Genomic DNA, 23568 nt, shown 5'->3' with positions numbered 1-23568 from the left:
AAGACTTCACTCTGATGAACACAACTCTGGTGGTGGTGGTCTTAGTTTAGTTGTTGGTTGGTTCCCAGAAACAGAATCCACTTAACCTAGAAAAAAGAAGCAAAGGGGATTCTGGCAAAAGAGACAGGGGCATATTTAATGGAATCTCAGGGTAGGAGAAGGTGCCAGGCCTCACAAGGGACTAGAGCCTGTGCCTGGACAGCTAGACAGAATCACAATGACTGGTCTGTCACTCTCTTACTGAGATTATACTGTTTCTTACTTGTCCTTGTCTCTGTGTTTCTGCTTCCCTCCCCTCTCTTGTACATTGGCTTTGTCTTCCCCCATTTCTCATGAAGCCAACCTTGCTGCCTCAGCCCCTAACTTACATCTATTCTCCATTTAAGCTTCAGTGGATACCGACCAAGGATTTTAGGTCTTATTTCCAGAATCTTGGGAGAGGAAATCTGATTGGCTCAGCTTGAGTTGAGTGCTCCACCCCTGTCTTAACAGTTGTGACCCGGAGGGCAGGGTCAGGTCAGGCCCACTGTGGGCCCAAGAATAAGGATTGCCCAAGAAAGGACATGGACAGGGCAGGAAAACTGTCCACTATGCCTAATGTGCTGGTTTTGGGCTTTGGTTTATTTTTTGTTTTTTGTTTTTGCCTCTCCCTCTTTTCCCTCCTGGCTTCTACCTGTGGCACCGCCTGCGTGTCATTGAGTAAGTCAGCAAGCATTTACTGAGTGCTTTTTTTATGTCAGTCATTAGGATACAAGCTGGGTATGTAAAGATGGGTGAAATTGCGTTCCTGCCTCAAAGTTCTCAAAACCTAGTGGGAGAAACAATTACATAAATAGATGGCTACTATAAAATATGATAGTGTAATGTGATAGACACTGCATAATGTCACGCTCCTGTCATAGGGCTATGTACATGGTTAGGGAGGAACAGAGAACAGAGCAACCAACTGAGACTGTAATACCTAGGAACATGCAGAAATGATCCTGCATTCCGCAGAATGAGGTCAGACTCCAGACTTTCCATTACATACAGGAATTAGAGCAGGGAGTCTGTAAGTCATTCACATGAAAACATTTGCTCATTAGCTCAGAAGGCAATTGGGGGAAAACTAGAAAACCTCTTGGTAGCCTTTTGTGGTTCCATACTGTGACAGGTACTCTGTTGGAGTTGTTGACTTTCCCTTCTGATAATGGCATTACTGGGCTGGATATGGTCCCAGGAAAGCACCGAGAATAAATAATAAACATGGGGTTTATTGGTGAATTGGAAGGATATATAAATGAGAATAGTCCACATGAGAAATACATAAGTACAGAAGTGTAACTAGCAACACATGAATAGTAAGTGAGTTTGGGGGCGCCTGGATGGCTCAGTCAGTTGGGCTTCCAACTCTTGATTTCGGCTCAGGTCATGATCTCACAATTCATGAGATCAAGCCTCATGTCAGGCTCTGTGCTGAGCATGGAACCTGCTTGGGATTCTCTCTCTCCTCTCTCTGCCCCTCCCCTGCTTGTTGTGTGTTCTCTCTCTCTCTCTCTCTCAAAATAAAAAACATGAAAAAAAGAGAGAGTGTGTGTGGATTCTCCCCACTCCCATCCCACATCTCAATACCAGAACTAGATAATAGAAAATAGAACCAGATAAGAATATCAGGTTTGGAATTTTAATTAATTAATTAATTAATTATTAAGTTTATATATTTTGAGAGAGAGAAAAAACATGAGTGGGAGTGGGGCAGAGAGAGAGGGAGAGAATCCCAAGCAGGCTCTGCACTGTCAGTGCAGAGCCCGACACAGGGCTCAAACTCACAAACCCTGAGATCATGACCTGAGCTGAGATCAAGAGTTGGGCACTTAACTGACTGAGCCACCCAGGCGTTCCTGGAATTTTTAATTTAAAATTAAATGACAGTTCTGCTGTAGACTGTGATGAGATCAAGGAATTCATGGTCACACAAGGGGTGCAGATCAAAAATACAAATGGAGGGGCGCCTGGGTGGCGCAGTCGGTTAAGTGTCCGACTTCAGCCAGGTCACGATCTCGCGCTCCGTGAGTTCGAGCCCCGCGTCGGGCTCTGGGCTGATGGCTCAGAGCCTGGAGCCTGTTTCCGATTCTGTGTCTCCCTCTCTCTCTGCCCCTCCCCCGTTCATGCTCTGTCTCTCTCTGTCCCCAAAATAAATAAATGTTGAAAAAAAAAAATTAAAAAAAAAATACGAATGGATTAAGGAAGATTTAAATAAATTATACGTCCTCAGAGGACAGATACTGTCTCCAATAAAATATTCCTGACAAAATAGAACACAGGACTAGAAAGAGCCAGTGAGCATCCAACTACTTTATTTTAGTTCCAGTCCAAATATTTTATATCCCAATGTATTGAAGTTACCTGTAAATGCGATCCTAGAACGACTGTCCATGACATTTGAGGAATCCTAGAGAATGGGAATGATGTCAGAAGTCTGGAGAAAGCCTCCTGACTCCTACTCATCCTTCAAGTCTTGGCTTACGTATCACTTTCAGTTAAACTTACCAAACTGCCAATTTAGGTAGTTATATACTCTCATTGTATACTCTCATATCTTGGTGCTTTTCGTCTGTAGCACTAATCACAGTTGTAATTAATTACTTAATCATTTAATCTCTCTTCTCTTGATTGCAAGCTCCTCGTGGGCAGGGTTATGTACCTTTTGCTTGCTATTATATCTCCAGTTCCCTAGCGTAGAGTCTGGCATATAGTAGGCATTCAGGAAGATCAGTGAATATACAAATGTTTGGAATGCTGAATGCTAGAAAATACATCCTCAAAACCTGATGTCAGTTCCTTGAAGCCCTGTAGAGCAGATTACTGAAAATGTGACCTATGAGCATTTTCAAGGAGGCAGGAATGAGCAAAACATTCATTCATTTGGTGCCAGCTCTTTTAGCTTGGAAGGCCTTGCTCCTTCTGCCTTGCTGTTTCTTTGCACACTGCCTGGTCTAATATTTCTGATTTTGAGCTAGTAATCACATTCATCTTCAACATTATAGAATTCCCCTAGCCTGAGAGTTCTTTCCTTACTAGGAGCAGTCTTATTAAGACGCGACGATAGGGGCGCCTGGGTGGCGCAGTCGGTTAAGCGTCCGACTTCAGCCAGGTCACGATCTCACGGTCCGTGAGTTCGAGCCCCGCGTCGGGCTCTGGGCTGATGGCTCAGAGCCTGGAGCCTGTTTCCGATTCTGTGTCTCCCTCTCTCTCTGCCCCTCACCCGTTCATGCTCTGTCTCTCTCTGTCCCAAAAATAAATAAACGTTGAAAAAAAAAAAAAAAAATTTAAAAAAAAAAAAAAAAAAAAAGACGCGACGATAAAGTTGAGAATATGGTCTGTAGTTCTATAAACCTCTACCAAGAGCACATCACCTTGACTTTTTTTTGTTTGTTCATCTTTTCCTTCTCTAGTGTTGCATTTTTTCCTTTACATATCGGGGACCATGTCTTTATTGAGGAAGATTGTGTGGTCAACGCAGCTCAGATTGGCTCTTACGTTCACGTTGGCAAGAACTGTGTGATTGTGAGTATGATGTCTTGGCTGGCTAAATGTCCTCCCTTCCCCTCAAGCTCACGTCCCTCACATCAGTGGGCCTCCACTTTTGTGACCGAGGAGGGTAGAAGTAGTTTCTGGCCTACTGGAATTATTGTTGGATTTGGAGTTTTTTAGACATTAAAAATCATGGCTAAACTTTACCAAACCTCTTCTATATGATGTTGAACTTTCCTTTGATGATCTTATTTGACCCTCATAACCATCCAAGGGTGATAGTACTATTATTATCCCTATTTGTGAGTGAGAAGCCTGAAGACCTTAGATATTAGGGGATTTGACAGGGCTATTAAGTGGTAGAGCTGGGATTCGAACCCAGGCGGCATGAATAGCCATGCCGATTCTATGGCCTACCTGTTGCCTTACCTCCAGGAATGTACAGTTTAGTGGGTCAAAGGGGATGACATTAGGCAAAGTGCAAGTAGTTCAGGGTGATGGGTGTGCAGGGTACAAGTGGCCCTTTCTCAGTGGAACCTGAGTCCATAGGAGCCTTGGACCATAGGAGCCTTGGCATCCACTTGTTACATCCAGGCGTGGCTTTACAGATTTGGATTTCTTAGTATTTCATAGATGAAGAGCTTGATTTCAGTTGGGATTTAGGAGAACATCCTGGGTGAGAATATTAATGACTGGAGCTGAACTGCCTTAAGGTTTAGGGAAGATGTTTCCTGTATTTTAAATTTGTACCCAAATTCTAGATTCTTGGGAAAGCCAAGAACTTTTCATGTTTTTAAATGGCTGTTCCCAATAATGCAGAGGCAGCTCTCTGCTCTGGACAAGACTCAAGTATCAAAATACTTGCTGAATCTGGGGTTCCTGGGTGGCTCGGTCAGTTAAGCGTCTGACTCTTGACTTGGCTCAGGTTATGATCTCATGGTTCATGAGTTTGATTCTCACGTGAATTGAACTGAGCTAATAGCAAGAGCCTACTTGGGATTCTCTCTCCTCTCTCTTTCTCTGTGTCCCTCCCCTGCTCATGATGTCTCTCTCTCTCTCTCTCTCTCTCTCTCTCTCTCAAAATAAATAAATAAACAAATCAAAAAATACATCCTGAAACCATGCAGTCACATTCCACAAGCCACAAGCAAAGATGGACCATGTAGTGGAGAGCCACATGACTGTGGAAATCTGATTTGGTTAGTCATAATTAAGGGAAGTTGTTGTTTTGCCAACCATTCTCCTCCAAAGGAGTCCCCTTGTGTGTATCAGAGACAGAGAGTCTTTAGTTTGGCATGATGTTGAAGAGGGAAAATAGTGAAACTCATCCTGTCCAACAAGAGTTGGTTTTCTAAGCCATGTTTAGATTTTTCTTTTTCTTTTTTTCTTTCTTTTCTTTTTTTAAGTTTATTTATTTACTTTGAGAGAGAGAGCGTGAATCAGGGAGGAGCAAAGAGAACGGGAGAATCCCAAGCAGGCTCTGTGCTGTCTCGGGGCTCGAACCCACAAACCATGAGATCATGACCTGAGCCACAGTCGGATACTTAACTGACTGATCCACCCAGGCACCCCACAGCTGGATTTTTTCTGACATTTTCTGCAGCAAAGTGATGACATCCTCATAGTAGCCTAGGTGTTAGTCCTGTCCTTTATCCCCAGAGCAAAATATCTGAAATGTTGAGATCCAAATGCTCTTCCCAATGCTTAGGGAATTCTAGTCTTCTTGTCCTGTATTTTGCTTTTTAGGCCACTTTTCGATACATCAGTTCATGAAATAGTCACTGTTGGGTATTGGCAGTATTTATTTGCTGAGCCTTTACAAATCCTCAAGTAATCTCAAGAGAAAAATTCTTTTAGAATTCTAGAATCTCGGAGCTAGCAGGAATTCTTTGAGTCCAGCTGACCCCATGACCCACAGATCTTCCTCTAGCACCCATTTGGTGTTCTAACTCTTGTTTGGATGTGTGAAGGTATAGATGTCAATCAGAACTGCCTGAATGCCTACAGGTAAAGACTAACAAGCAATCTTAACAGGCATCGTTATTGTACTGTGAGCTTTGCATTTATTATCTCTAATCCTCAGAGCATCCCTGCAGGTTTGGTTTTATGTCCTGTTTCACAGATGAGGAAACCAAGGCTCAGAGATGCTAAATAACTTGTATAAGGAGATAAAGGTAGCTGTAATAGTGGTAACACGTAGTTCTTGACTCCTCCTTGAAAAGTTCACCACGAAAGAATAAAGAAGTAGTTTCAGCTTTTAACCTCCTCATCTGTTGCCAATCCACTCATGCCTAAGAAGTACTGGCATTTTTACTTTTGCTGCTATTTAATTGATCAGTTTTCCCAGAATGCTCTGAAAGCTGATTAAGCATCATTTGTCTGAGTGGGCAGAATGGCTAACTAGTGGACTCGGCAGGTGCCTACTACAGCAGGTGTGGTGGCTGGTGATACACAGAGCAAAGTTTTATTCACATTGCTCTTTTTCTAGGACCCTTTGTCTGCAGATTCCCTATATGTGAGTGTAGCATGTCTGATGCAGCATATTCTGTTTCATTTCACTCAGTGCCCCATGTGCTTAGTCTGTATTATTAGGAGCTTAGGTGCCGTAGGATGTCTTTGAGTTCATTTGGAAATCACCAGGGGAGCTGGCTGGCTGCTGTATTTTTGAAATTGCCATTAGGGGTGCCTGGGTGGCTCATTTGGTTAAGCATCCAGCTTTCGATTTCAGCTCAGATCATGATCTCACGGTTCGTGAGATTGAGCCCTGCGTCAGACTCTATGCTGACAGCACGAAGCCTGCTTGGGATTCTCTCTCTCCCTCCCTCTCTTTGCCCCTCCCCTGCTTGTGCATGCATGTATATACTCTCTCAAAAATAAATAAATTAAAAAAAAAAAAGAAATTGCCAATAGGAAGCAATTATGGGAGAGAACTTTCTAAGAGTGAACGAAGAGCTACAGTTGCAACTTGTTTCTGAGCTACAGATATTGTCAGGTATTGCCTAAGCTATTGTCCACTAGCCAGAGACAGCTTAGCAGTCACTTAAAAAATTCAGACTTAGAGGTATAAGCTTTTTAAAAAACTCATGTGACAATCTACCTGGAAATTCCTGGAAATACATATGATTTGGGTACTTATTTATTTATTTTTAATGTTTTGTGTATATTTGAGAGAGAGCACACAGTGGGGAAGGGACAGAGAGAGAGGGGAATAGAAGCTCTGAAGCAGGCTCTGTGCTGACAGCAGTAAGCCCGATGCAGGGCTTAAAAGCACAAACTCTGAGATCATAACCTGAGCTGATAGCAGATGCTCAACCAACTGAGCCACCTAGGTGTCCAATTTGGGTGTTTAGTAATGGGGAAAATTTTTTATATAGCTTTCATATCCTTTGGTAAAATCTGAGATCTGGATACATTAGCATTGTCCTGATAGTTAAGAATTCCACATTGTCAGCCAGATGTGCTCTATCAGACCAACTGACCAAAACGCAAGTGAACTCATAGGGCCTGGTAATGCAAATGCAGTCAATAAAGACCAAAACTTTCATTTAGTTTGCAGGTAGTCTGAGGCACAATGCTAATCTGTATATAGAAGCCTCTCCTTTGCCTTAACCCATGAAACGGATGAATCTACCAGACCTTATTTCTTGCCCTCAAAACGCTGTGGGTTATGGCAGAATTGAAAAGTGAAGGCAGTGGATAAAGTCAAGCATAAGGCTTGGCTGAAACCTTCAAAATGAACATATTGGCTGATATGAACCAAGAGTACAGAAGTAGATCCTAATTCTGTGCACAAAATGGCTTCAGGGGTTCAACTGATGTCATGAGAATTAGTCTCCTTCTCTTTCCCGCTTTCCTCTAGGAGACTTTCAGGCAGGTTTTTCCCTTATGGAAACAACACAGCTGGTCCAGGCATCTGTCCTATTCTCTAGAAACTCCATTGGAAAGAGCTTCTTTCCCCAGTAGTCCCAGCAAAAGCCCTGATGTTCAGATTCATCAGACTGATCTGGCTCATTCCCTAAACCAGTTGCCATGGCCAGGCTTGGAGTTTGGGGTTAGGATAGGGGACTGTGATAGGCAGGGGGTGGTAACCAAGGGTCAATACAGGTTCTGTTGCCAGAAGAAAGGGGAACAAATGTTGGACAAGCAAAATGATAGATGTCCACTAAATGACAAAAAAAGAAAAAGGAAAGGAAATTGTACAATTCTTGGAAGACTGAATTTCAGTCTATAATGCTTAAGATAACCTGAACTGTCCCTAGCATACCCCCTCCCTGAGTTCACACACACACACACGTGTGCACACACGCACACTCACACTCGCACACACTAACACCCCTACCTCCTCTTGCTTGTCAAATGCCACCCAAAGTAGAGAACTGTGGCCAAACCTCTTGCCGTTGTCCCCGTCTGTGGTATGATATCAGGAATGGAGAAAATACAAAATAGCTTTCTACACAGCAGATCGGACAACTTGTACTCCATTTCCTGATCTGTTTCTTAGTGACAAGATTTTCATTTCAGGGGCGCCGGTGTGTATTGAAAGATTGCTGCAAAATTCTTGACAACACAGTTTTACCCCCAGAAACTGTGGTGCCGCCATTCACTGTCTTCTCCGGCTGCCCAGGTAAGCTTGGGTGTTGGTATTCAAAGCTCAAGTTCTTTTTCCGTCAGAAAAATAATGGGTGCAACTTCTGTCTCTGACAATATGTTGATCTAGCTCATTTAAAAGATTCTCCTGTGACAGATTCCCTTGAAATGCTATCTAAAACGTAACCAGTATCTTTTTAAATGTGTAATTGGGTTCACCAGGAAATTTCAAGCAAAGAGAAAAGTACACCCATACCATAAGCATGTTTAGGTTTATGCATCTTCATAATAGAGTGGTTTAGGGTTTGATACTGCTGTGGGGACCAGTGATAAAGCCTTACATTCACGCATGGTGGAGAGATCTTCCTGAAGGGTGAGCTCTCAATAAAAAGTTGATATAGAATAAACCTGCTACTAGACAGGAAAAAGGCACAAAGACGCAAGTCTCTCTTGGCCTGGGCTCTGGGTGGAAAAAGAAAAGTCTGTCCGGAGAATTCTAACTATGGCTTCATGTTGGCTGGGGGTTTGTACTTCCCACACTGCCAAGGAATGTCCAACCTGAAAAGTTGACATAAAACAGTCTAAGACCAATGATAGCACTAGGACACCCGAGAAGAGCAAATATATCCCATCTCGACCTTGGCTGACAGAATGCCCTCAGGTAAAGCCCTCATGAGCTCAGAGTTCCAAGTGGCCAAACATGTGAGCAAACAAAAGTCCTACACTCTCATCCTAGAAAACTTGGAAAACACTGGAAAACAGAAGGAAGAAGAAAACCTCATGTCCCCTGCCCCCAGTCCAAGACAGTCTCTTTTCTGTGTTGTTTTATATGGTTGAACTCATGCAGCATGTACAGAGGCACCCCAGAGATTCACAGATGGATGATGCTATGTAGAGAGAGGTTTGACAGTATATGAGATCTACCACTGAGTGGTTTAGTTGTTTTTCCAATTAAAAAACTCATTACTCAGACCATTGACTGTGAGTTTCAAAGATGTACAGAATCATCCACTCAGATTCTTTGGGGAAGAAATTGACCATTCTGCTGTTTGGTGCACTTTTGCCTTTGCAGAGTAGGAAGGAGAGCCCTGCTGAGTCATTCTCCCTTATGGGGTTCCCATTGTGGAAAAGCTTAATCATTCTTAGCAAGTACAGATCAGAACAGCCCTTACAGTTGTTTTAGGTTGATTGTCAAACAGGTATCTGCTCTGAGGTGAGAAGCATATTGCCAGAGAAATACCCTTTTTTTTTTTTTTTTAATGTTTATTTATTGTTCAGAGAGAGAGCGGGGAGGGGCAGAGAGAGAGGGAGACAGAATCCAAAGCAGGTTATACTGTCACTGCAAAGCCCGATGTGGGGCTCAAACCCACAAACCGTGATATCATGACTTGAGCAGAAGTCAGATGCTCAACTCACTGAGCCACCCAGGCGCCCCACCAGAGAAATATCTTGATCTCTTTTAACTTTTTCAAGGTCCTTAGTACCAACTATGGTCTTTGGACACCAATGGCAGAGGCAGGGAGGCACCACTTCATATTTGAAATCCAAATAAGCACTGTGTTTTAGAGGTTCTGATGGAGGATTCAAGCTGCCTGAGACCTTAGAGATCATTGCGTAGATGGGGGAAATAGAAAGGTGTGGGTGTCCACAGGGTCAGAGCTGGTTTGTGGGAAAGCCTTGACTAGCACTTGAGACCCCTTATTTAGAATCCTGTACTGTCTGCACTGTGACAAGATGCTTCCCATGTTCATTTGCAGTAGTTTCACAAACATGCTATCTAGATACTGCTATTGGAAATCTCCATCTTTAATAAAGAGGTGTAGGGCTGCAGGAAGACTGGCACATTTTTGGAGGGCTCCACTGCATGAAACTGACTAGTGGAACAAAGTGAAAGACAAACCATCTGGAAAGAATTTTGGCCAAAATTGCCTACAGGAGTCAGACAGAAGTGATTGAAGTAATAGCCTGTCGTAGCTATCTAAGAATACAAACCTAACATTGTGAGATCTTCTGATGTTTCATGAGAATCTAAAAATCTGAATTTTTATGTGGTATCCCTGGACTTTTAAATGTTGGCTGCTAACTTTTTAAAAAGATTAAATACTATGCAGACCAAACATAGGTTTGCAAATCTAACATGGCTGTTCATTTGTAAACAGTTCCTGTGAGAATTTTGTATTTTTAAGACCTTTTTTCCATTGTACCTGTTACTTTCTCTTTCTACATATGCAAGTGCATGTATTTGTTCTTGTATGTGTGATGTATAGGTATGTGTATTCATATGCATATATACGTATACTTGTGTACATAATACAGATGTATGAGACTGTTTACACCTGTGTAAACAGACTCACACTCTTTATTCTGTTTGGAAACTTGCCTTCTTAACAGTGTATCTTGGGCATCTTTTCTTGTCAGTATGTGGAGAGTCCCCTCATTCCTTTTAATGGTTACATGTTTTTCGTTGCATAAATGTACCATAGTGTAACTCATCAGTAATGGTGTAATGGATCATCAGATGTTGCCTTTGGTTTTTCAGTATTAGAAACTTTGCTGCGTTAATATTCTTGTACATGTATTGTTCAGTTGGGCAAGGTTATCTGTAGGATAAATTCTTAGAAGTTGGATTGTCAGGTCACAGGGTATGAACTTTTAAAAGTTTTGCTAGATTTTCCAAAATTGCTCTTCAAAACAGTTGTATGAACGTACGCTTCCACCCATAGTATATGGGAGTGACTTTTCCTAGAAATCCTTAAATACAATTTTTTGTCTTTCTATAGGATATTTCTGTTCTACTCCCATCCACGACTTGTATGTAGCAGGTTTGGGGACTGCATGTTTCACTCTATGAACAGCAGAGCAGCTTCTTACCTCAAAGGGTGTTCACCTTGGCTTTGCCCAGTAGGTGTCACACCAGAATCCAGGGGATGGACAAATCCATCCTGAAACAACCTCCAGTGGAGTCAGAGATGCCTTAATAACCTTTTTTACCTGGAATTTATCCATTCAGGGAATTGTATTCTTTGTCTCCCCCCCTCGCCCCCCCCCACACAAATACTATCTCAGAGATGTGGTCAGTAGAACGACTCTGCTAGCATTGAAGATGGAGGACTTGGATTTAGATGCTCATGAGTAAAGAAAAGGGCTTAAACGAAATCAGAGCTGCTGTCCTCCCCCGGCTCCAGTTGGTTGATCAGGTCTTTCTTTCCCCAGGACTGTTTTCAGGGGAACTCCCAGAATGTACCCAGGAGCTGATGATTGACGTCACCAAGAGCTACTACCAGAAGTTTTTGCCCTTGACACAGGTCTAATGTCTCTGCCTTGTGTCTCGAATTTGGTTGAGCTCTAAGATGAACTTGGGGACAAAGTGAGCCAGCCAGCATCTACAAAGAGCTCTAGTGTCTTTGATATCTTCCACCCTCTTTTTTTGTTTGTCTGGTTTTGTTTAATTCTTTAGAATTTCTCAATCCTTCCAGGTTCTAAGCTCTTAAGACTTTAATAACAGAATGCCTGGAGGCGTTGTGTCCAAATGCTGTACTTAAACCTTATCTATTAACAGTCACTCCATACCATTATCTGTGGAACACAGAATCATCTGTTCCCAACACTCCCACCCCTTGGTCCCGTGGATGACTGGATCCTGCTGAAATAGGCCCGCCGAGCGCAGCACTGTCCCAGCGTGGAGGTCATGGAGCTGGTGTGCTGCTCTCAGCCATTAGCTGCTCACATGGATCGCTCTCGGCTTTCCTGAGCTAACACATTTGGCCAGTCGCCCCAGTTGCTCATGGGGGGAAAAAGTGTGACTTTTCAGAGCCCAGATTCCTGTTTGCTACTGAAACTTCAAGGGAGGGGTGGTTAGCATTTCTCTCCTTCCCAAAATGACCTTAACTGTCCTTTTAACCCAGGGTGATGAATAAAAGACTTTCTAGCATTCTGATCTAGGACCTTTGGCTTTCACTAGAGGGGAGGCCCTCAGCACCCAGGTTTTATTTTTGCAAAGACCCAGGTTTGAGTCTCCCACGTGGACGGGCTAGTCTGGCAGTCACTCCTTGCCTCACAGTATTTTAGAGGCAGCAACATATGCCTTATTTCCTTGAAGACGTAGCATTTGTGACAATTGTTCTCTAACCTAGAACCATTCACTCGCTCTATATTTGCCATAAACGTCACAGTTAAGACCAAAATATTTGTACCTGGACCCGATCATGTATATATACAGGGGCCTCTTAAATCATTCTGTGGGCACAGAGTCCCAAGGAGTAAATGAATTTACCAGTGCTGTTCTTACCATCTCTTGGGTAATAACACAATCTTGCTTGGTTCTGCTCTGACCTCTTGGTCTAAAAGGATTTAGAAGGGAAGGCCTGAGAAGCTTGGCTTTGCTTAATGCTCTGATTCTGCTGTTAACAGGGTAGGATAGTTCAGCCTTGAAGATTAAGGATCTATCAGGAGCTGTCCTAACTTAATATCTGGTTGTGGGGTTAAAGTGTCTACATGTGATGATCTCTACTAGGTCAATATAAAACTATTTTCTGGTTTGTCTTTTTTTTTTGTTTGTGCATTAAAAGATTGACTTCAAAGATTATTTGAAGGTGATCCTTCTCTATCTCCAGTGATGGCTACCTCAGTTCCTTGGGCACTTTACTGCACGCCTGGTGCCCTGCTACAGACTTGACATTCACTGGTTCGCTTACGGTTCACACCAACCCAGTAAGGTGGATGTTGTTCCCATTTTACAGATGAGAAAAAAACTCAAAGATCTTAGGTAACTGGTCCAGTTCATACAATGAAGAAGTGACTGACCCAGGAGTCACCCCCCACGCCTATCTGACAACATAGCCATGTTCCTCAGCTGTGCCCTGGTAAGATGAGACTAGGCTTGCCCTTGGAGCACATCTGCTGTGCATCCTACTTGATATCAGTAGTCTGTGATGGTTGCAGTTTTTTACTTTGTTTTGATTGATTGATGTCATTTCCTGGCATCTCCCCCAACTCACTTCTCCTTTCGTGCCACCATAAAGGCAGATCTTGGAATTGGCAGAGCTTTGTTGCTGTCTAAACTACCCTCTTGTTAGCTAGTGAAATCCTGCAGGGCATGTCTAACATTACCATCCAGCCTGTGTTTGAATACCTCCAGAAGGAAGCGTACCACTTTATGCAACTGTCCATTTTTCTTTTTCAATTTATTTCTTCCAGCTTCATTGAAATGTAATTGACATATAATTTTTTGACTGCCCATCTTGTGGGTGAACAGTGAAAATTAAGAGAAAGTGGGATCTTTTAAAAGCTTCTTCAACACAATTTTAAAAGCCTTGAGTAACTCATGTACGAGATTCCAAAAACCCAATCCAGTTAGTGGAAAAGGGACATGCAGTGAAGTAGAACTTCCCAGTCTAGAACCCCGATTGCACATTCTACTGCCCAGGGGCAACTACTCTGAACAGGTTTTGGTGTGTCCTACCAGAGACTGTCTGCATGCAGCAGCAGATACGAATGCATACCGCAGCCTGTGTATTCATACAACTGTGAGCACACAGTAGGCGTGCAGCTTTGCACCTTGCTGCTTCTACGGAATGATACACCTTAGAGGCGGTTCCACCTTTGGCACATACAGGTGATAAAAATGGCAGTCACTAATATTTACATAGTGTTCCCCCATGTACCAGGCACTCTTCTGACTTCTGCACATTTATTAACTTCTTTAGTCCTCACCACCACCAGGGGTAGGTACCATTACTCTTCCCTAAGGAACAGAGGTTAAGTAAAATGCTCAAATTTGTACATCTGATGGGATGGTGAGTCAAGGCAGTCTGCATGTAGAGCCCATACTTTTCATCACTATGCTGGAATTCCTCTCTGTTGTAAAACCTTTCATTGCCCAAAATTGTATCATCCAGCCAGCCCTCACTGTTCAGAAAGCTGAGAAAGTATTTTGCTTTTTCAGGCAGGCAAGGGAAAGGGGGTTGGGAGTGGGTATGGGATGAACCATCCAGCAGTGGCTGCCCCAGGCAGGAAGCCCAGTGTCCCCCTGAGAAGACTGTCTCCTTGCAACGTGCCTTGCTGTCTTGTAGCTGCAGTGGTCGTTTAAGAGCTAAATGGGAGCAGGTTTCATGGGAACTGTGTCTTGCTTGCAGTCAGTAAATAGTGTCTTAAAATTCTGTACCATATAGTTGGCACTCTATAGAGGAATCTGCAAGCTGGATTAGATAAAAATCCAGTTAGAATGCTTTGTTGCAAGTGACAGAAATCCAGCCCGAGCCAGTTTAAGTAAGAAAGGGGTTTTATTGGCTTACACAACAGATCATGGAAAAGGTTAGCTTCGGAAGCAATGTAATGTGAACCTTGGGCAAGTTACTTAATCTCTCTGCCCTAATCTCTGTACCCTAAGCTGTACAATGGGGATGACAATGGCACCCCCGTAGAATTGGTTCTGATTAAATGAGGTACTATATGTAAACATTAAAGATCGTTCCTAGCACTCTGCAAGTAATAACATTATCATTGCAGGGATAATTATATCCAGAGACTGAAACCCAATATGGCTCTTTGTTTTCTATTTCTTTTTCACCTGTACGTTAGTAAAGGTACAGACTGGGCTGCTGTAACAAAGAGACCACTGAACTACAGTGGCTGTCTCTCACCTAGCAGTGTGGGGATAGTCAGGTTGTTCAGCGCAGATAGGTGTGGGCTCCAGGAAACCATCAAATACCCAAGGTCCTACTATCTTGTCACGTGACCACATTTAGCTACAAGGGAGGAGGCAAATTTAGTCACTGGCTGCATAGCTAAAACCCTGAGGAAGGAGATTCTAACAGTAAAAGGGAGAGGGGGAGATTGGACACAGGGAAACAGTAAGCAAGCTCTCCCAGGTCTGTGTTGGCTTCCTTTTCTCCTACTGTAAGCGGGTTCTCTCATGCATTGGAGCCCATGGCAGCTGACTGCTCCAGATTCTACCCTCCCAGCTTACTAGCCCTGAGAGAGAGGCTTCTTCCCCCCAGTTCTAATTTGGAAAATCCTTATAGAAAGGTCCTCAGTGGTTTCTGGCGAGTCCCATACCCTCTTGGATCAATCACTGCCCTAGGGTGTGCAGCCCTATGATAAACCTGATGTAGGTCATGAGCTTTCCTCCATCCCCCCCATGGCTGAGGAACAGCAGAGCCCATCACCAAAACAAGATGCTGGGCGGACAAATAATAGCTACTACAAATAGTAAACGAGTCTATAATTACTCGTTACTGATACTGTTGGAAAGGATGTTGGTGGTCATATGTGTCCTAGGAAAGGCCAGCTGGACTCTGTCTCCATGGTGGCTCTCACCCCAGGGACAATCTGTCACTAGATAATTACCTTTAAAACCCCAGAGAAGAAAGTCTCCTTGTCTTCACAATACTCTCCGAAGAGCAGACAGATGGGAGAGACCTCGGCTGGGACTCTTTCCAGTTGTCTTAGGGGACAGGGGAAATTAATTGGCTCATGTAGCTGATAAGGCCAGGGCCAGGTTAGGCTTCAAGCCATATTCCAAGACTCACAACAGCATCATCAGGGATCTGTCTCTTCGGTTCTTGACTCTGCTTTCCTTTGAGCTGGCTTCATTCTCAGGCTTCACGAGTTACCCTGTAGCTCCAGTTATTGGTAGAAAGAGCTCCCTTTCCCCAACAGAACCCCTGGACCTGGCTATCATTGGTCCAAACCTGGGATGTATTCAGCCTCAAGTAATCACTGTGGCCAGGAAGGTAGAATGCACTGATTGCCTAGACCAGGGACACATCCTCACACGGCTCGAGATTTGGTGTTGGGTGGCTGTGGTGATGTTGCCAGAAGAGGGGATGAATGGATGCTGGGCAGGAAAAATCACCTGCTGTCCAGTTCAGGCCTCTTCCTTTTCTCCACTTGTCTTCACTGCCCTCTGTTTACCTGCCTACTCTTACTGCCTGTCCAATCTCTCATTACCCTTGGTCTTGGGGGTGGGATGCCTCTGGTTGTACCTGGGCCTGGCACAGGGAGGATGTTGCTTAGCCAAAGTGAAGTGTTGATAAAGAGCCATTTAGGGTCACCTGGGTGGCTCAGTTGGTTAAGCGTCCAACTCTTGATCTCAGCTCAGGTCTTTTTTTTTTTTTTTAATGTTTATTTTTGAGAGAGAGAGACAGAGCATGAACAAGAGAGGGGCAGAGAGAGAGGGAGACACAGAATCAGAAGCAGGCTCCAGCCTCTGAGCTGTCAGCACAGAGCTGATGTGGGACTTGAATTCATGAACTGCAAGATCATGATCTGAGCCAAAGTCGATGCTTAACCGACTGAGCCACCCAGGCACCCCTCTGTTTTCTTTTTATGTTTATTTATTTATTTTGAGGGGGAGAGAGCATGAGCAGGGGAGGGGTAGAGAAAGAAGGAGAGAGAGAATCCCAAGCAGGCTCTGTGCTGCCCGCACAGAGCCTGACCCACCATGACTTGATCCCATGAACCACGAGATCATAACCCGAGCTGAAATCTAGAGTCAGACGCTCGGGGCGCCTGGGTGGCTCAGTCGGTTAAGCGTCCGACTTCAGCTCAGGTCATGATCTCAAGGTTCGTGGATTCGAGCCCCATGTCGGGCTCTGTGCTGACAGCTCAGAGCCTGGAGCCTACTTTGGATTCTGTTTCCACATCTCTCTCTGCCCCTCGCTCATTCATACTCTGTCTCTCTCTCTCTCTCTCAAAAATAAATAAACATTAAAAAAAAAAAAGTGTCAGATGCTCAACCAACTGAGCCACCTAGGCACCCTTCAGCTCAGGTCTTGATCTCAGGGTTGGGAGTTCAGGCTTCCATGTCCAGCATGGAGCCAACTTAAAAAAATAAGTAATAATAATAAACAGCCATTTAGAGGATGCTCCTCTGCCTGGAACTTCTTCCTTGTAGACCCCATAGCACCTTGTTAGAGGAGCCCTTGTCAAGGTCTAGGTAGAATTCTAGTTATGTACTTGTGTTCTTGTCTGAGCCCACACTAGCTGTGAGCTCCTGAGGAGTCAGATGTGAGCCTGTGGGTATCCAGCCCATACTTAACGGGGTGAGCCCCTCCTCCCCTCAGTCCCTACCCAGCCTAGATAAGTGTTATGTTGCAAGATCCCAGGTACAGGGGTCAAGGTTGAATGACTGACTCGTGTGCCTTCTGTTGACTGATTCTGGTGCATGTGGTTGCACAGGGTTACTGTGGTTGTTTGGGATGTGCAGTGGCTTCAGAATTAGTCACTTCTGCATGGGCCATTTCACTCAGAGCCTGAGGCCACACTTCCTTTCTTAGTCACTGACCCATGTGGGTAATGGCAGACTTGAAGTGAATCAGACAAACATTACTTCTATTTAATACATCCTTGGAAGTTTCTCAGCTATAAAGAAGGGATCTTGGTGGCTAGGTAGGTCTTTCTTGGTGTATTGATGTGGCCAGTGAGAGCCCACAAGAGTCCAGAACATGGAGCCCCAGACACATTCTGACTTGCCCTCAGCCATTCTCTAGGACAAATTGACATTAATGGACCTGGATGGTTGCCTTGGGTGATCAGAGCTAGCTGGCTGATCCCCAGGGGGTAGCTTCAATGGAGTTGCAGGGCCCCTGTAATGACTTTGGCAGTGTTGAAACATTGTGTTAAGGCTTGATTATTTCAAAAAAGTTGTCAACAAAGTGTCCTGCCAGCTTGGACCAGTTTCTCCAAGTCCGTGATCACTGAAACACTTCTAGAGCCCCCACTAATGTGCTTTTCTAGAATATGCACTTGCTACCTTTAGGGCTCGGAAGGCGGGGCCCTGAGCACATGCTATATCACTCCTTTGCTCATTTACCAAATACCTTTTGAGCCACTGCTGAGTGCCCGGCGGTGCCCTCGCCCCTGGAGATACTGTAGACAATAAGATGGAGCCAGCTCCTGTCGGTAGGGATGTTATAGCTTAGTAGGGGAGAGAAAGCCAAAGAAACAGAGTTCCCCAATGGAGGCTTGGGGGCCCCTTTGCAGGTCACAGTGGTGAAGAGTGGGCACTGGAGGCAGGAAGATCAAACCCCAGCCCTGCTGTGTACTAGCCTTGTGACTTTGGACAAGTTATCTCCCCTTGTGGAACCTCAGATTTCTCATCAATAAAATGGGGAAGATGCCTAGGAGTTGTTATGAGGATTTAAATGCACTCAGACGTGTAAAGCAGGAGCCCTGGCTCAGGGTAAGTGCTTAGTGACTGGTAGTTTGTAACAACTATTATTAGTAAGTGAAAAATCTTGAGTAAAATCCTTCATAGTATAAGGTACAGCATTCTTACGTCTTTTTAAATTTAGAAAGAACATCAGCTCATTTATAATCAATCCACCACAAAGAAGAGATGGGAAACAGAAATCACCCTTCCTTGCTTTGCACTTACCAGATTCCGGGCACTTATTAGAAAACATTTAATCTTCCTGTCAAAAAAGTAGGGATTTTTAGAACTCATTATACAGAGGAGGAAACTGATCTTCAGAAGGGTTAAGTCAACTTTCCCAGTGTCACAAAGCTAATTAATGACTGAGCCAGAATCCATGTTTTGTGCAGTCCCCCAGTATCCTGAGCCTCCAAGGCACTTGATGCTGAGGACCATCCTTGCTGCCCAGTCAGTTAATTCTTTGTTTTCCTGAAGTTTTTGCTGGTGAGTTGGGCACACCTACTTTTCATTAGGCACTCTGACCCAGACCCTGGAGCAAGAAGAGTTAGCGCAGGACGACCTGCTTCCCCGAGGAGAGGAGATGGCTTGTTCTGTATCTTTAAGTCTGCTGGGCATCACACATATGGTCGATGCATAAGAAAATCGTCCAAGAGAAGAGACACAAGAATGGAGTCCACACCCTCTCTGGCTTTCAGACCTTGGGTCTAGACATTCGGCCATGGTCTTTCTGGGCCCTACCAACATCCCTCTTTTCAGCTGTATTCATCTCAACCTTCGGTGTCTGCTGAGTGCACTTTCTGACTTCGCATGGGAACAGCGAGAGCCTGCAAAAGCAGTAGGGCCAGAGGGGGAGAATAAGGAAATCTGAGACTCAGAAACTCTAAGGCCTCTTGGAGACTCTGAGCTCCCTGGGAGTAGGTACAGGTTCTTTTTGTTTCAATAATAATAGCAACAACTGACATGACTATGTCCCCGGTGTGTTTCAAGTGCTGTCCTCATAGACGCTCTTTACAAGAACCTTTGGAGATGGGCACATCACAGATAGAATCCTAGAAGATGGGCACTTTAAGTATCCCCATTTTATAGACATGGAAATAGAGGCACAGAGAGGTTAAGTAACTTGCCCAATGTCACACAGATTGTAAGGAGGAGGGTTTGAGCCCAGAGTTCTTCAGTTTAACCAATATATCGTATTGCTTGTTGGTAAGGAGGGAGGGAGGGAGGGAGTGAACAAGTGAGTCTGGGATTTGCGACTGGCCAGACCGACAAGGCCCCCAGAGGCAGGATGAGGCGTACTCCAGAGTCAGCAGAGTTGTGTTGCAATTCCCTGGCTACAGGACCTCGGGCAGTAACCTCATCCGGAAGTGCCCGTGTCCTCATCTTCAAAATGGGAATAAGGTCTTTTTGAGGATGCAGTGAGATCATCTCCGTAAAGCTGTTAGCCCCATGCCTGGTATATGCAGAGTGCTCAGTGAGGGCTCACTGTTAGTATCACTGACTCTCTGTAGATGATTGTATTAATGTGGCATCACTGCCACAGGGAGACACAGAATCCAAAGCAGGCTCCAGTCTCCCGAGCTGTCAGCACAGAGCCCGATGCGGGGCTCGAATTCATGAGTTGTGAGATGACCTGAGCCGAAGTCGGATGCTTAACTGACCGAGCCACCCAGGTGCCCAATGCTTTGTCTTTTAAGTGTGCGTCCATTTCTAAATGGAATAAATAGAATATACATGCAGTGGGTACTCAGTGGCCTTCAAATGTATTATTGGTTGATTCCATTGCTTAAAAGTCTTATCTTGGTGGGGGTTGTTTCTGCCTCTGCAGAAAAGAGTTAGCACTTCAGGCCTGTAATTAACAGTTCTCTTGATGCTGAATTTACTGCTAGGGGTTTGAGTAAATTTGCAATGAGGAAAAAAGGGAAGTTTTTAAAAATGATTTTGTATTTTGTAGCTCTTGTATCTGGAAATATAAAACTGGTTTAAAATGTCACATACTTCACAGTTTCATAAATGCTAGAGGGATCATCCCAATCAAAGAAAGATGCAAAAAAAAAAAAAAATTAAGAAGGTGTTGGTGAGATACAGCTTCTGGCGGGTGTGTTGGAGTTTAAATTCTTTGAGTGTTGGAACCAGAACAAGTTTTCATGTAACTGTTGATTTTTGCTATGATTTGTGTCTGTTGGAACCTCTGGAAGGGGAGACAACATGAAAAGAGAAGCAATTTCTGGATGGAAACGCACATTTGGAATTTGAAAAAGCAGTTGCACTGCCAGTGAGCCCTAGGTGAAATGTCCAACGCCTAGAGGCTGATGCCAGGCCAGCATGATGTACATGGTTTTGAGTGGGTCAGACTGACAACATGAAAAGGAAGCCTTGCTTGTCACTTGGACTTGGACCATGGCTGTCTGGTACTGCAGTATGACTTTCTGCAAGAAGCCAAAGAAAAGCAGCTGGCTCTCTTGGAATCCCAGATTCACTAATTGTAAAAGTCTGCATGTGACTAAGCTGAAAACTGGCCTCTGGGAGCTGTTTCAGCCCCAGCAGGAGCTGTGCTGACCTGGAAGCAGACACAGGCTCCATGAATAGGACTCAGACCCTGGGACCGTTGAAGGTTTAGGACCCCTTCTGTAGAGCTCTCATTATGAAAACCTACATCGTGGATGCTGGCCGGACCGTCGGGCCACATACACATGCCCACAGGAGAAGGCTTATTCTCTGATGGGACCATCTACAATCAAGCTGCTGGTCAGCTCTTTGTCGCGAATGCGGAGGCTACCTGCATCCTGATTTGTGATCCCTGCCAGTGTTGGGGGAGGGCACATCACAGGGACTGTGACCCCTCCACCTGCTGTTGAAGATCAGACTCTGGGCCTTCTTGGCAAGGATGTCTCACTGGTGTTGACTTGTGTTCGACTTTCTAGACTAGTTGCAGCTTAACCACAGTGGGCTGATAGCCTGATTCTGTTTCCTTACTGCACCCTCCCACCCCCATACACACCTAGTAAGGTAGGTTCATTATTTGAATATAGCTGTCTCAAGAGGGATTGATCTAGGCTGTTCACTGAATAAAAGGAATGGGAGATGATGTACACCCATTTGGAAACTTTTGAAAATTCAAGCTTTCATCCTCCACTAGTCTGCCAGGGCTCCCAGAACAAAATGCCTCAGACTGGGGGGCTTAAATTAGAGAAATATGTGCTCTCACAGTTCTAGAGGCCTGCAGTCCTAGACCAAGGTATTGGTGGGTTTGACTTCTCTCAAGCCCTCTCTCTTGGCTTATAGATTCTCACCGTGTCCTGACATAGTCGCCCCTCTGTGCTGTCTGTATCCTGATCTTCTCTTCTTCTAAGGACACCAGTCAGTTTGGATGAGGGCCTACCCTAGTGATTCTATTTTAATTCAATCAGCTCTTTGAAAGTCTTGTCTCCCAATAGAGTCACAATTCAGAGGTACTGGGGGTTAAGGCTTCAACATAGGAATGGCAGAGGGGACACAATTCAACCCCTGTAACACATCCTGGCCAATGCCTGAATTTGTCTTTCTGGTTAAGTTAGATAAAAATGTTTATCTGCAAAAATGTATTTGTGTCTCTTGTATACAGCCTTTGCAGATAAAAAGCCTGGAGGAGACTAAGAGGGGATTGGAAGAATGTCATTGGGTTGCTGAACAGCGGGGCCTACAGATTTTGTAGCAATGAAAAGGCAAAGTCCTGGCACCTGGAGAGCCTGGGGGAAATGGTGGGGGGCATCTATAATCTTGGAAGCTTTCCCCTCTTCCTCACGGAAAGCTCCAGTGCTACCTTTCCATGCTCTGGAGTGCTTTGAGTTCAGACCGCTGAGCCTGTGATCACACCAGGCAGCCCTGGCTCTGACGACAGAGGGGGCCAGGGCCCTGCACTTCCACACAGAATGCACACTCATGAGATGGGGACACTTGTATCACAGACAAGTAGAATTGTTTGGAACTGACTGCCTTCACGCAGCTCTTCCAATACCAAGGGCTGGCTGGATCTTCCAGACTGGACTGGAAGCCCTAGGGTGGGAGAACCGTGGTAAGAGGCTTACAGTGGGGGCCCTGTTACCCTTCACTGCCTAACATATGTCTTGCTTGAGGTACCCTAACATTGAAAACTCATTTCCAGTGGGACCATGTGCCCTCTGGGACTGTACTAATGTCTTTGTGCCCTGTCACCACATTGCCTCAGCCCTGGAAGGCTTCAGATCAGCCTGAACTTACTGGCCACAGCTGTGCTGTACCTGAATTGGTGCCTGGGGCCAGGTAAAAATGAATCATACAGAAGTTTAGGGAGGAATCCACTTGGCTTTCTAAGATAGACTGTTGTTCTTTTTTTAATTGAGGTATAGTTGACATATAACATTATATCTAAAGTAGACTTTGATGGTTAACGGGACCCCTGGCAGGCATAACAGATCAGCACTGCAGTTTGGGCTCATCTTTTTGCATGGGGTCCTACTGATAATACATTTGCTGCAAAGAAGCATGAGCCAAGGCCAAGGGCCAAGGGGATGGACAGCGCAGAAGGGAGTTAACACAGTAAGCCTGAGACTGCTCTCCTTGTTTGCAAGGCTGACCCTTGGCTGGCATCTGGGTAATTGGATTTTGAGTGGGTTCTCACCATTACCTAAATAGTAAGAATGGCTCACTGTGCCTAAACTGTGCAGACAGTATGGTTTATGCTAAATGCCTGCTTTTCTTCCAGGAATCCAACATTTTGGTATGTGCCAGGCAGAGGGTGTCTACTTGGCCAGCCTATTGGGCCAGCAGTATAAAACCCTGGGCACTGAGCCTCTAAGGAGCTTCCCTGGCAAGTAACACTTCACACTTGCTGTCATAACTCATTGCTGGAGGAATTAAGTATTCTTTGTGTCTATACTGCGAGAAGGCTCTGGGAAGCTTGTACCTGGTTTCCTCTGGGCTTTGTGCTATGCACCTTTTTCTGTTTGCTGATTTTGCTTTGTAGCCTTTTGCCGTAATAAATTATAGCCGGCTGTCAGTAAGACTATATGCTGAGTCTTGTGAGTCTCCTAACAAATCATCAAACTTGGGGGGGGGGCACTTTGGGGACTCCCAAAACAGGAACAAGGGGGACTTCTGGGGTGTTGGTAGTGTTCTCTTTCTCAGTCTGGTGTTGTTTATGTGGGGTGGGTTCAAGTTGTGAAAATTCATTGAGCTGTACAGTTATGATATATACGCTTTCTACATATCTTAAACTTCAATAAAGAGATTACACACCACCAGAGTAAAAATAAAAAACCTTCCTTTTATTCAGCAAACATTTCAGTTACCCCCCC

General features: G+C 44.6%; 1 protein-coding gene across 2 annotated transcripts in view; it reads left to right on the top strand.

The window, feature by feature from the left end:
• The window catches only part of DCTN5 (dynactin subunit 5), a 30628-nt gene extending 7117 nt beyond the window's left edge, over positions 1-23511 (top strand). Inside the window, exons 4-6 of one of the 2 annotated variants that reach the window (XM_086692753.1) lie at positions 3435-3546; positions 8035-8137; positions 20452-23511. In XM_086692753.1, the coding sequence (XP_086548879.1) occupies positions 3435-3546; positions 8035-8137; positions 20452-20465 (229 nt within the window). In that variant the 3' untranslated portion in view covers positions 20466-23511. Of the gene's footprint in view, positions 1-3434; positions 3547-8034; positions 8138-11313; positions 12686-20451 lie in introns of those variants that run through there. The other variant, XM_025916757.2, reaches the window with a different exon arrangement.
• The last annotated feature ends 57 nt before the right edge of the window (positions 23512-23568 follow it).

This window comes from Puma concolor, chromosome E3, assembly GCF_028749965.1.
Source record: "Puma concolor isolate L17-30 chromosome E3, mPumCon1.1.hap2, whole genome shotgun sequence".
In the NCBI taxonomy this organism is placed as follows: domain Eukaryota; kingdom Metazoa; phylum Chordata; class Mammalia; order Carnivora; family Felidae; genus Puma; species Puma concolor.
Note: the sequence above shows the minus strand (reverse complement) of the source record. Positions and strands in the feature narration are given on the sequence as shown.